At 43.6% G+C, this 12,437-nt stretch overlaps 1 protein-coding gene across 16 annotated transcripts; it reads right to left on the reverse strand.

The window, feature by feature from the left end:
• Nucleotides 1-760: 760 nt before the first annotated feature.
• On the reverse strand, nucleotides 761-12,353 carry SUPT7L (SPT7 like, STAGA complex subunit gamma). Of its 16 annotated transcripts, XM_064572024.1 has the most exons (7): nucleotides 11,961-12,341; nucleotides 11,148-11,228; nucleotides 10,228-10,301; nucleotides 9,694-10,098; nucleotides 5,254-5,578; nucleotides 3,517-3,754; nucleotides 768-2,068 (listed from the first exon to the last, which is right to left on the reverse strand). In XM_064572024.1, exons 4-7 carry the CDS (start codon nucleotides 9,957-9,959, stop codon nucleotides 1,806-1,808), a joined length of 1,092 nt encoding a protein of 363 aa, XP_064428094.1. In that variant the 5' UTR covers nucleotides 9,960-10,098; nucleotides 10,228-10,301; nucleotides 11,148-11,228; nucleotides 11,961-12,341; the 3' UTR covers nucleotides 768-1,805. The 16 variants fall into 16 exon arrangements, with proteins under 16 accessions (XP_064428099.1, XP_064428097.1, XP_064428096.1 ...); XM_064572022.1 differs by lacking the exon at nucleotides 10,228-10,301 and having other exon boundaries at nucleotides 767-2,068; nucleotides 12,077-12,353; XM_064572023.1 differs by lacking the exon at nucleotides 10,228-10,301 and having other exon boundaries at nucleotides 767-2,068; nucleotides 12,028-12,353.
• Between the last annotated feature and the right edge of the window lie 84 nt (nucleotides 12,354-12,437).

Genomic DNA, 12,437 nt, shown 5'->3' on the forward strand with positions numbered 1-12,437 from the left:
ACCCAAAAACCAAACTTCAGTATTTAACATGCTGGCATCCACTACCAAGGCATAAAACACACATTTGCTAATTACTCCTATAATTCCAGTGCTAATCATTCACTTGATAAATACTGACTGCAACTATCAGATGCCAAGCAGGGCAGATACTGTGATGGGTAATGATGTAAAGTTGAGGACATGATGTGAAGGAGAAAGAGGTGTACTGTTAGCCTTTTAGAGGCTGCCCAGCCAGCATGAGCACAGTGCAGATGCTGAATTCTGGTACAGGAATGGACTGCTGTCCTCTGATGGCCGAGTAGATGCAACGAATACAGTCAGCACAAGTCTGTCCTTGGGCAGGTCCTCTTTGCTCATTTCCAATGGAGAAAATGAAGGAAACAACTGAAAAAAGGTGCAGGTGAAATATCTTTAAAAATCTGAATGGAGGGGCACCTGGGTGGCCCAGTTGGTTGGGCATCTGCCTTCTGCTCAGGTCATGATCCCAGGGTCCTGGGATTGAGCCCCACATTGGGCTCCTTGCTCAGGGGGGAGCCTGCTTCTCCCTCTGCCTGCCATTCCTGCTTGTGCTCTCTCCCTCTCTTTCTCTCTCTGACAAAATCTTTTTTTTTTTTTTAAAGATTTTATTTATTTATTTGACAGAGAGAGACACAGCAAGAGAGGGAACACAAGCAGGGGGAGTGGGAGAGGGAGAAGCAGGCTTCCCGCAGAGCAGGGAGCCCAATGTGGGACTTGATCCCAGGACCCTGGGATCATGACCTGAGCTGAAGGCAGTCGCTTAACCGACTGAGCCACCCAGGTGCCCTCTCTCTGACAAAATCTTAAAAAAATCTGAATGGAAATAAGAAAATGACAAAAAGGATGGGGGCAGATGGAGTAAGTCTAACAAAGAAGAGGGGCGTGCCTGCCTGCTCAGTTGGTAGAGTACGTGACTCTTGGGGTCGTGAGTTTGAGGGGTAGAGTTTACTTAATAAAAAAGAAGGAAGAAGAAACGATGTGGACAAGATTAGGAGGGCTGTCTGAAGGAGCACCACAGACCCCTGGTTTTGTGAGACATCATGAGCAGCAAAAAATTTAAAAAAGACTACCGATGGATAAGGGGATTCACTATTTCCTGTTAGGTTTTAGTACCAGGTTCCCAAAGATTTGACGCCAAAGTGAAGCAAGTTCAATGAAAAAACTGGCATGTAATATCAGCATATATTTACTTGTGAGTCTTTTCAAGCACAGCTTTGAGGTTTGATAAGAATCTCAATCTGTGGGGCGCCTGGGTGGCTCAGTTGGTTAAGCGACTGCCTTCGGCTCAGGTCATGATCCTGGAGTCCCTGGATCGAGTCCCGCATCGGGCTCCCTGCTCGGCAGGGAGCCTGCTTCTCCCTCTGACCCTCCCCTCTCTCATGTGCTCTATCTCTCTCATTCTGTCTGTCTCAAATAAATAAATAAAATCTTTAAAAAAAAAAAAAAAAGAATCTCAATCTGTATAACATCCCTGCGATATGAGCCAAGCCGTATGATTCTTCTCAGTTGTGCAAAGGTAAAAACATCAGTCAGGGACAGTGCTTTGGTCTCCCGATTACCATCCCAGTATCATGAACTGTCTGTGAAAGGTGGCTTGGTTGTGGAAAAGTACAAAAACTAGCTGTAAAAGTAAAATGCAAACTTGTTTGGTTAAATCCAGCTCCAATGAAATCAGGAAAATCCACTTGTTTACTGAGTCAAATCACCTTTTATGGAAACAAATTTGAATACACCAAGGTTTTATGGTGGGTTTTGTAGGTCTGGAGAGAAAGTCTCCCCTTTTCCTTTTATATTTTCCTCATCCTCTTCTTGCAGCGCTGGTTGAAAACAGGGGAGGATCCCATGAGGCTATCCGTGGAGTGGGAACCATAGCTGCTGTCTGAGTCATCAGGGCTCTGGGGGATCCCAGCTTCACTCATCCCGGACATGGGCTCCTCGAAGACATCGCTGCCCAGCACGCCATGCCCAGAGACGTTGCCTTCTTCGCTCTCCTGAGGCTCCATTTTCACATGGGCCAGATTCCAAAGAGGGGAAGCATTTACCTCCGTGCCTAGCAATGGAAGAGAATACAATCAGTGGTAAGCTAAGGCTGGAACACAGCAGAACAAATATTTTACCCGGGGCAGATTTCTAGCCTTTGAGCTCAGACTTACACTTTGACTCTACTTGGCTGGAGAATATGGTGGTTATTCTCTGTTTCAAAAACTACCAACTCTGAATATTTTCCATTCCACCTCCTCCCCCCTCCTTTACCCCACCTCACCCACCTGCCATTTCTCTTAAACCAGGGAAGTAGAACTACGTAGGTGGGAAGATTCGCTGTCTCATGGCCCAAAGGCAGCCATAACCACAGGCTCTTGTTCAGGGGTTAAGTTTCTTCTTTCCTTCCTTCCTTCTATAAGGCTGTCCTGTTTTCTTGCCTTTTGTTTGGGTCCATGGTCCTCTCTCACGTTAATGAAGTTCATGATCACTACAAAACACTGGCAGCAGTTCCCAGACTGCTGAAAACAGACCTGGCTCCTAAATCTGCAACAATTTCTCTTTGGCCCTCCTGTCTCTGTTCTGGCAGTGCTATTCTGTGGTTATTACTTCTTCCATGGTGAAAGGCTCTCTGCTCAACACTTTAAAAAATGTGGCCTAATTCTGTTTAGGATTTGTTACTTGTATCATTTGTGCATTGATGAAATGACAATTTATATTGGAGTAGAACTGAGTATCTAGACTAATTTGCAGTCTGACTTAAGGATCGAGTCAGCCTGGTTCCTAAGGTGATCACAGAGTCTGGAAGAAGAGGCCAGCTGCCTCTGACTAGATAGCCCCCCCCCTTTTTTTTTTAAAGATTTTTATTTATTTATTTGACAGAGAGAGAGATAGCGAGAGCAGGAACACAAGCAGGGGGAGTGGGAGAGGGAGAAGCAGGCTTCCCGCTGAGCAGGGAGCCCGATGCAGGGCTCGATCCCAGGACCCTGGGATCATGACCTGAGCCGAAGGCAGACGCTTAACGACTGAGCCACCCAGGCACCCCTAGATAGCCCTTTTTCAGTCCCTTTCAGCTCCAATCTGTTGGGGGCACTCTAGCAAGGAAGCCCAACTATTCAAACAGCCTTGAGCAATTGGCCTTCCTCCATCTATCTGGAAGTTGTCTTACAGGCATCAGGAAAGACAAATACAGCATACTAAGGGACGAGGGGGACATCTGCCCATCCAGCTCGGTCAGCTACATTGGCTCCAGTACTCAACAGCAGAGTTGAGTGCACCTACATCCTAACTAGGAATTATTTTAAAAGAATGTAAAGTTGTGCTAGTCCTCCCTTCACTAATTTCAAAGAGAAGAATGTTGATAGATCTACATCAGTGAGGCTATATGTTTTTAGACTTTCCATTCTCTTGCCCACCCCCACTTTTTTCTCTCATCTCCAGAGTTTGATTCCAAAATGCAAAAAGTGCTGAATCAGATTGGCAGATCTCCCAGAATCAGAGTCAGTTGATTTCTCTTACTTGAAGCCTGTGGCGAAGCCTCAACCTCCAGGTTAGATGGGAAGCGCTCGCTCTGAGCCCCGAGGACCCCCATGGGCAGTGACTGGTCTCCAGAAGCAAGGTCAGCCTCCAGTTCCTCACTGACAGGGAAGGTGATGTCGCTCACAGGTTCTTCCTTGATCTTTACAGGTTTAGTGTCCTCTGTGGCCTTCTCAGGATTGACAATCCTTTCATACTCCTCAGAGAGTTGCTTACTAATCTGTTGGCAAGCAAGAGTCAGTTTTTCAAAGGAATGTTAAAAGCAAGGTGGATGGTCAGCTTGTGGTATCCCATGGAAAAGCCAACATAATATGAATATGCATAAAGCAACCACTGCCAATGGAAAGAATTTTTTTTTTTTTACTTTTTTTCAAGCATCGTAGACACATGGAAGGATTCATTTAAGGTGTTGAGTTTGCATTTGTCAATGACAGAAACACGTAACGAAAAGTCATCTTGTATAAAAGTGTCTGTGTATCATTAATTAAAAGTTACATAAAGGTAAAAGAGACTTTGTTAAAGATAAATCAGAATGGGGACAAAAGATTACATTTTTTGGGGCGCCTGGGTGGCTCAGTCGTTAAGTGTCTGCCTTCAGCTCAGGTCATGATCCCAGGGTTCTGGGATCGAGCCCCGCATCAGGCTCCCTGCTCTGCGGGAAGCCTGCTTTCCCTCTCCTGCTCCCCCTGCTTGTGTTCCCTCTCATGCTGTGTCTCTCTCTGTCAAATAAATAAATAAAATCTGTTTTTTTTTTTTTGAAGATTTTATTTATTTATTTGACAGAGACAGAGACAGCGAGAGCAGGAACACAAGCAGGGGGAGTGGGAGAGGGAGAAGCAGGCTTCTTGCCGAGCCGGGAGCCTGATGTGGGACTCGATCCCAGGACCCCGGGATCATGACCTGAGCCGAAGGCAGTCGCTTAACCAACTGAGCCACCCAGGCGCCCTAAATAAATAAAATCTTAAAAAAAAAAAAAAAAGCAGTCAAAACTTGCTTAAAAAAAAAAAGATTACATTTTTTGGCTGTAAAGACTAACAGTTGACATAGGTACCTTACATGGATAATGAAGGGTGTAGGAAATCCGGATCACTTAGCAAAGACTTTTTTGTGGGGTGTTAAAAATTCCTTATCATATTTACATTTGGGGAAACCAAAACAATGAACAAATGACTTACTTAAGGTCACAAGGGTTGAAGAGATTAGATATTTCTGGCTGTAACCAAAAATGGTATCTCTACCCCTTACTCCACCCCTGGGCAGTATCACCTCATTCTGTTTGGTTTTGCTTTTCATGGCACTTGACACTATCCAGAATTGTTTTGATCATTATTTGTTTTGTTTCCCTCGCAAGAATGCAAGCCCCAGGATCTTGTCTTATTAACCGCTGTCTCCCACAGTGCCTGACTCACAGTAGGCACTCAATAAGTATTTGTTGAAAAAAGCATGCTAACCACATTCTCTCTGACTCCATATTCCTATCTATAATTTCTTCCAGCAGAAGTGTTATCAATAAATGCAGCCACTCATTGACTAAAGGAGGCCCTAGGGTCCGGCCAGGTCAGTGATGAAGCCAGTGGAACACAGCCAGGGCCATGAGGAGAGCAGATCAAGTCCACTCTCTTCCAAGACCCCATGCTCTGTTCTCTAGGGCAAGTGTGGGATCCAGCTGAACACCCCTGGATTACACATCTTTACCCGATTCTCCCAGGGTGACCTCACCTGTAGCATGTAACTGTGATAGTCCTTGATGCGGTGCTGCCAGAACTTCTGGAGGGAGAGCACGCTGCCAATGCCCACCTCGTGGAATACTTGCTCCATAACGTCAGGGAAAGGAGTCTGCCCGAGCCGGGCTTCTCGATCCACAGTGAAGCGCAGCAACTTGGTGAATTTAAGGCAATACTCATGTGCGACATCAGTGAGGGTCTCCAGGACACTTTCGTTAGCACACTCAAAGCCCGCGTGGGCCAGGATTGTGGCCACTGCCTGGTAGAGGAGCTGCCGGCAGGAGTGCCAGCTGAGTTCAGTCACAGGTTCCCCCCTCCCGCTGAAAGGGGAGACATGGCAGGGTTATTAGTGCTCTTGTGAAGGGGTGACCCGTCCTGTCTCCCTAGGAGTTTTACAATTTCAGTCAAACCACTGGCTCAGCTTTCTAGGGGAATTCTCTGCAGTTACAGAGCCCTGTTTCATCTTGCTGCTGCCAGGGCATGTCTCAACAACCCACAGTCACCTCTGAGCTCCTCCAATTACATGAAGACTTCATAGGCAATACATATCTACAATAAACAATATAAAAGTATCAGGTGAATAGGAAGTTTTCTTTTACCAACTGCTCAATTTTCATCACTTTTAGGATACAATAAAATGTAACAGGATAGCTCAGGTACAGCTCAAGAGTGCTCTAATTATTTCACCACAACATAGTTTCCTCATATGCTGGATGATATTTGGAGTTTAGAAATTCGAAGTCCCAATTAGGAGATTCTTATACAACTACAACAGACCATTTGTAAAACTGGGAAAGCAACTTGATTTTAAGAAAGCAATTTAAAATATTTATTTTTTAAGATTTTATTTATTTATTTGACAGAGCACAAGGAGGCAGAGCGGCAGGCAGAGGGAGAGGGAGAAGCAGGCTCCCTGCTGAGCAGAGAGCCCGATACGGGGCTTGATGCCAGAACCTGGGATCATGACCTGAGCCGAAGGCAGACGCTTAACTGACTGAGCCACCCGAGCCACCCAGGCGCCCCAAAATATATACAGTTTACAAATCATTTTTATCCTATCCTATGCAAAGAAATGGGTAGTAGGTCCATACTATGATTCCCATTTGGCAGGTTTGAGAAACTGAGGTTTAGAGGCACTGACCTGCCAGAAGCTGTTTTGGTATTATCAGAAGGTGGAGCTTCTGACTTCAGATTGCATGTTCTTCATAATATACCATTTTGCCCCTAATCACTGCTGTAGAAATCTTAATCTAAGAAAAAATTTCAAAAAGCTGTCTGATCTCCTAAAAATAACTTTTAACAAACTTCTAATTATGAAAATTCCTATTTTCTGCCTCCCTCTGATGAGGACGTAAATGGATTAAATTAGAAGTTGATGCAAAACTATAAAATGCTAAATAACAGCATCAATTTAACATGATGGACAATATTATTTTGTTAAAACTAAATTGCCTTCAAAATGTAAATATGATCGGAGGGGTAGACGAACCATGAGAGACGATGGACTCTGAAAAACAAACTGAGGGTTCTAGAGGGGAGGGGGGTGGGAGGATGGGTTAGCCTGGTGGTGGGTATTGAGGAGGGCACATTCTGCATGGAGCACTGGGTGTTATGCACAAACAATGAATCATGGAACACTACATCTAGAACTAATGATGTAATGTATGGGGATTAACATAAGAATAACAAAAAATGTAAATATGGTACTATCAGTATGGAACAAGTTTTTTGAAGTTGGCCCTATCTGTACGAACATGTGCCAAGCATGCAATGATACAGTTTATCCCTGCCTTTTTCACTATTCCAAGGACTTCAGAACCTTCAATTATACAGTGCACCAGGACATCATCTGGCCTTCATTTGGCCCAACTGCAACCCTTACATATTAAGTCCATTTCTGTTCTTTTCTCATTAATTTGGGACAGTTCAAATAGTAGTAACTATTATCATCAATAGCAGATGCAGTAAGTGTTATACAATATTACTTATGAATTTTTTTTTTTTTTTTGCCAAACATATTTAACCTGAATCTAAACTTGAGGAAATAATCAGCAAATCCAATGAGTGGGACGTTCTACATTCCAAATGACCTGAACTCTTAAAAAAGATTAATTATCATGTTTTTTAAAAAAGGAGGAAGGAGAGTTTTGGTTTAAAATACACTAAACAGAGGCACCTGCATGGCTCAGTTGGTTGAGCTTCCGACTCTTGGTTTCGGCTCAGGTCATGATCTCAGGATTGTTGGACTGACCCAAGTCAGGCTCCTCGCTCAGAGGGGAGTCTGCTCTGGGATTCTCTCTCTCCCACTCCCCTCTGCCCTTCCCCCTGCTTGCACACACTCTTTCTCGCTCTCTCAAATAAATTAATTAATTAAAAAAAAAGACACTAAACAACCAAATGCAATTCATGAATCTTTGTTAGATTCTGCATTAGGGAAAAATATACCTACAAAAGATATTTTGCAGACAACTGGAGAAATCCGAATATGGGGACTTATTAAGTGATATTATTTAATTAGTGTTCATTGTCTTTGGTGTGATAATGGTATTGGGATTATGTAGGGAATGTTTAAGAATTAAGGGGTGAAATACTGGGATGTGTGCAACCTTAAAATATTTGGCAAAAAAAGTGTACATGTATCTGTTTATGTTTGTTATGCATATATTTATGTGTGTATGTGTGTATATACATGCTTATACATATGTAAGAGAAAATAAATGTGGCAAACTGTTAACAATTGGTGAATCCTGGTAAAGAGTATTTGGGAATTTCTTGTACTGTTATTTAAATTTTTCTTTGGTCTGACAAATTGCAAAATGAAAAGAAAAAGTAATTATTTGGCACCAAATGCAAACTTACATACTGAAACCCAATAGAGGCATTAGGTTATAAGGCAGTCATTCAGAAGATATGGAGCAGGCTTCTCAAACTTAAATAGACGTATGAATCTTCTGGAGATCTTGTTAAAATAAAGATTCTGATTCAGCAGGCTGGCTAGAGCCTGCGACTCTGAATTCCTAATAAGTTCCCGGGTGATGTTGATGCTGCTAGTCTCAGATCAGATTTTGAGTAGCAAGGATCAAGAACATTTTTATATTATTTCTTAAGTGATGTTAACAAAATGAAAATATAGTTGAACGCTTGAACTATGTGGGGTTAGGGGTACTGACCCCCTGTGCAGTTGAAAATCCACAAACAGCTTTGACTTCTCCAAACTTAATGACTAAAAGTCTACTTTTTAAAAAAATTTTATTTTATTTTAGGGGTGCCTGGGTGGCTCAGTAGGTTGAGCGTCTGCCTTTGGTTCAGGTCATGATCCCAGAGTCCCAGGATCAAGCCCCTTGTCAGGCTCCCTGCTCAGTGGGGAGTCTACTTCTCCCTCTGACCGTCCTCCCTCTCATGCTCTCTCTCTTTCACTCTCTCTCAAATAAAATCTTTTTTTAAAAAAGTTTATTTTATTTTTTTAGTAATCTCTATACCCAAAATGGAGCTTGAACTCAGGACCCCGAGATCAAGAGTCACATGCTCTTCTGACTGAGCCAGCCAGGTACCCCAATGACTAATAGCCTACTATTGACTGGAAGCCTTAGTGATAACATACACAGTCGATTAACATTTATTTTGTATGTTATATGTATTATATACTATATTCTTATAAAGTAAGCTAGAGGAAAGATGTTAAAATCATAAGGAAAATACATTTACAGTACTGTACTGTAAAAACATCAACATGGGGGCACCTGTGTGGCTCAGTCGTTAGGCATCTGCCTTTGGCTCAGGTCATGATCCCAGGGTCCTGGGATCCAGCCCCACATCGCGCTTCCTGCTCAGCCAGGAGCCTGCTTCTCCCTCTCCCACTCCCCCTGCTTGTGTTCCTTTTCTCGCTGTCTCTCTCCGTCAAATAAATAAATGAAATCTTAAAAAAAACCCAAAACCCAAAAACCAAAAACATCAACATGTAAGTGGACCCACACAGTTTAAACTTATGTTGTTCAAGGGTCAACTGTACATAATTAAAAAATTCTTATATAGAACTTATGGATTCCTAATAATATGAGAATAAGTCCATGAATCTCAATTTGAGGACACTGAGCTAAACCCATAAAATACATTTCAAATTAAACAGAAAGACTATGCTCTGAGGACTGAGGCCATGGCTTATTTTACATACTGGTGTAGTACCTTGCTCCTAGGAAAGTGTTTGGCACGTAATAGGCACTGAGTAAATATTTGCTACATCAAAAATAAAAGGTACACACTCTGGATTTGGAAGATCAGAATTCAAGTCTTAGACTTCCTACTAATTACCTGAGCAACTCTGGCCATGTCAATTACCCTTATCCTCAGTTTCCTCATGGAAATATTATTACATTCTTAACAGTGCTGTTGTGAAGGTTTTTTGAGAAAAGTAAGATATAGCAAAGCCTTGTCTTACCGATAAAAGTCACTCTCTGGGTCACTGTGCCGGATCTGGAATGGTGCATTGGGATTCTTACAATCTAAAGGCAGGAGGTCATCAGGAAGAGGAGGTGACCCCGGGCAAGAGGGAAGAGGTTCACTGTCTTCAGTCTTTACACCTTCTGTCTGTTGCTGACTCTGGGCCTGAGCAGTGGCAATGAGATTACGCAGACGTCGGTTGTGCTGGATCAGCTGGATAGTATGGATGGTGAGGCTGCATGGCTCTGAGGGGATGTCCAACATTGTGGGGGGCTTGGGCTTGTTGGCTGAGGGTTGGTGCAGGGGTGGGTCATGGACTTCTACGAGACGGAACTCCCGTGGGAGCAAATCAAAGGAACTTCTGTTGGTCTGGCTTGATGAGATTGGTATCTCTCCCCAGTATCTCAACATTTTGGAATAAGAAAGGAAGAACTTTCAAGTTAAAAATAGTAGTAAGCTAAAAGCAGTGTTTTTAAATCTCTAGGTTAAAGGCTTCTCTAGTGAAAAATATGAAGTCTAGCCAGTTATTTACATAAAAAGTAGGCTGTTCAAGACCACTCAGAAAACGTCAGTGTCATCAACACTGTAGGACCGAAGACGTTCTCCCTGAAGAAATTAAGAGAAATACAACTGTTAGATGCCAGTCATCCCCAGTCACATACAGTGACAGTTCCTACTGGACTGAACCACAGGTGGAATTTGGATCATTAGTAGACTAATAGCTGCAATAGTATCGGGAGCATTAGTGTCCATGTTTTCCATCTCACCCCACTAACTCATTACTAGAACTATCATCATGCTCAATCCTGAACAATTTGCAAGGCAAGATACTTAAATGAGACCTGGAATATTTCTCAGAGTATCTTGACACATCTGTCCTGACTCAGTAGGAGAAAGGGGAATAGAGTTAAAGATAGGAAGAGGTGGTTCTTATTGTGTGTGTGTGTCAAACACAGGCAACCTTTTCCCTGGTCCTGATGGAAAAATTTCTTTCTTTCTTTCTTTATATTTATTTGACAGAGAGAGACACAGCGAGAGAGGGAACACAAGCAGGGGGAGCGGGAAAGGCAGAAGCAGGCTTCCTGCTGAGCAGGGAGCCCGATGTGGGGCTCGATCCCAGGATGCTGGGATCATGACCTGAGCCGAAGGCAGATGCTTAATGACTAAGCCGCCCAGGCACCCATGATGGAAAAATTTATTGACCAGTAATCTAACTGGTCTTATGCATTCAATTTCTGACACATACAGGGAAGAATCTGAGTGATTTCTGCTGCTTCCTAATTTGTATCCCTTACCTCCAGTGTCTCCTTGTATCTAGTCTATTCTCCAGTGCTGTTAGACTTAATCTTTTAAAAACTCAGATCTAATGGCTTCTCGTTGCCTATTGGAAAAAGTCAGCCAGAATTCTTGGGCCTATCATTCATCAAAATCTGCAATCTGGCTTCAACCCACCTTTCCAGGTTCATTGCCCATATGTCTCTTCAAATGCCAGGCATTACAGAAGGAGACAAAGACCACTGCAAGATCCCTGACCTGAGGTGAGGGAGAGAAATATAAACCACATTTCAGTATGAAAGCATGCAGTAAGGACTGTTCTAGAGACACAGACATGGTGCAGTGGAAGCACAAAGAGGGAGCTTCCTGGAGGAAATCACCACCCTAGTTCTAACAATATACTACACAGTTTCTTGAGAATGTCATGTATTTCCACTTGATCCTTTAAGTTGTGATCTCTGCCAGAAATGCCCTGCTGCCCACCACATCCCTGGTAGACTTGTATTCACTCTGAAGAATAGGTTAAGTCACCAATCTCCATCACCACCCCAGTAAATCTTCATTATATTCTCATAACACTTCCCATGTCTCCACCACAGCGTTTATACCTGGATTTAAACTAGGACTTATCTCAATCGAGTTTATTCTCCCAATCAACCCCCCACAACCATGATCTATGTACCGTGTCTGGCACACAGTGTATCTGGCATTTATTGAGTGCTTACTATGTGCCAGGCTTTGCCTTTATTGTTTAATTCAATTTCCCCAGCTACCCCAGTTTTTAGATGGGGAAGCTGAGGCCCACTGTCTTGCCCAATGTCACAAATGAGGGAGGGAGAAAATCAAGACAGTCAGGCTCCGGAGTCTGTACTCTTAACCACTACACTATGCAGTCTCAATAATCGGTTTCGGAAAAAAACAAAAGGAACAAAGAAACGGATCAACGAAGGGACCAAAAAAAAAAAAAAAAAAAAAAAAAAAAAAAATCACCCTATTCCTTAATTTCACCGAAAAGAGCAAGAAGAATAAGCAGCAAGTTCAAAGAATGCCCAGGCACCGCGGGGTCTCCTCGGTCACGGTCAGCAGGCGCAGGGTCCTGGAGTCACCTGATGCCGGCGGCGGCCGGGAGACGAGGAGGTCTGGGCCTGGACCGCGGCAAGGAAGCGTTACTGTTCACTGCCCCGTCTTAGGAGCTGGGCTGCACGACTGTGTGACTCCGAAAGGCCTGAGGCGAGGGTCGCGCCAGGCCCAGAAGGCTGGCTTGTTGATGAGCGGTCCTAGGCTGCCGGAAGCGCTTCTTCGCAATCGGGCTATGCCACAGGAAGTTATTACAATTCGGTTGCAACCTCTAAAGATGTCCCCGTTCTCACAGCACCTTGGGCACCTTTCTCTGTTTTCCAGTCCCGTGATATTCACCTCTTCGTAACGTTGTGGGTGGTGAAGGAGCAATTCCGCTATCGCTGCCCA

This window comes from Mirounga angustirostris, unplaced genomic scaffold (genome assembly GCF_029215605.1).
Source record: "Mirounga angustirostris isolate CCGP_5_RB_7025 unplaced genomic scaffold, mMirAng1.0.hap1 SCAF_10, whole genome shotgun sequence".
In the NCBI taxonomy this organism is placed as follows: domain Eukaryota; kingdom Metazoa; phylum Chordata; class Mammalia; order Carnivora; family Phocidae; genus Mirounga; species Mirounga angustirostris.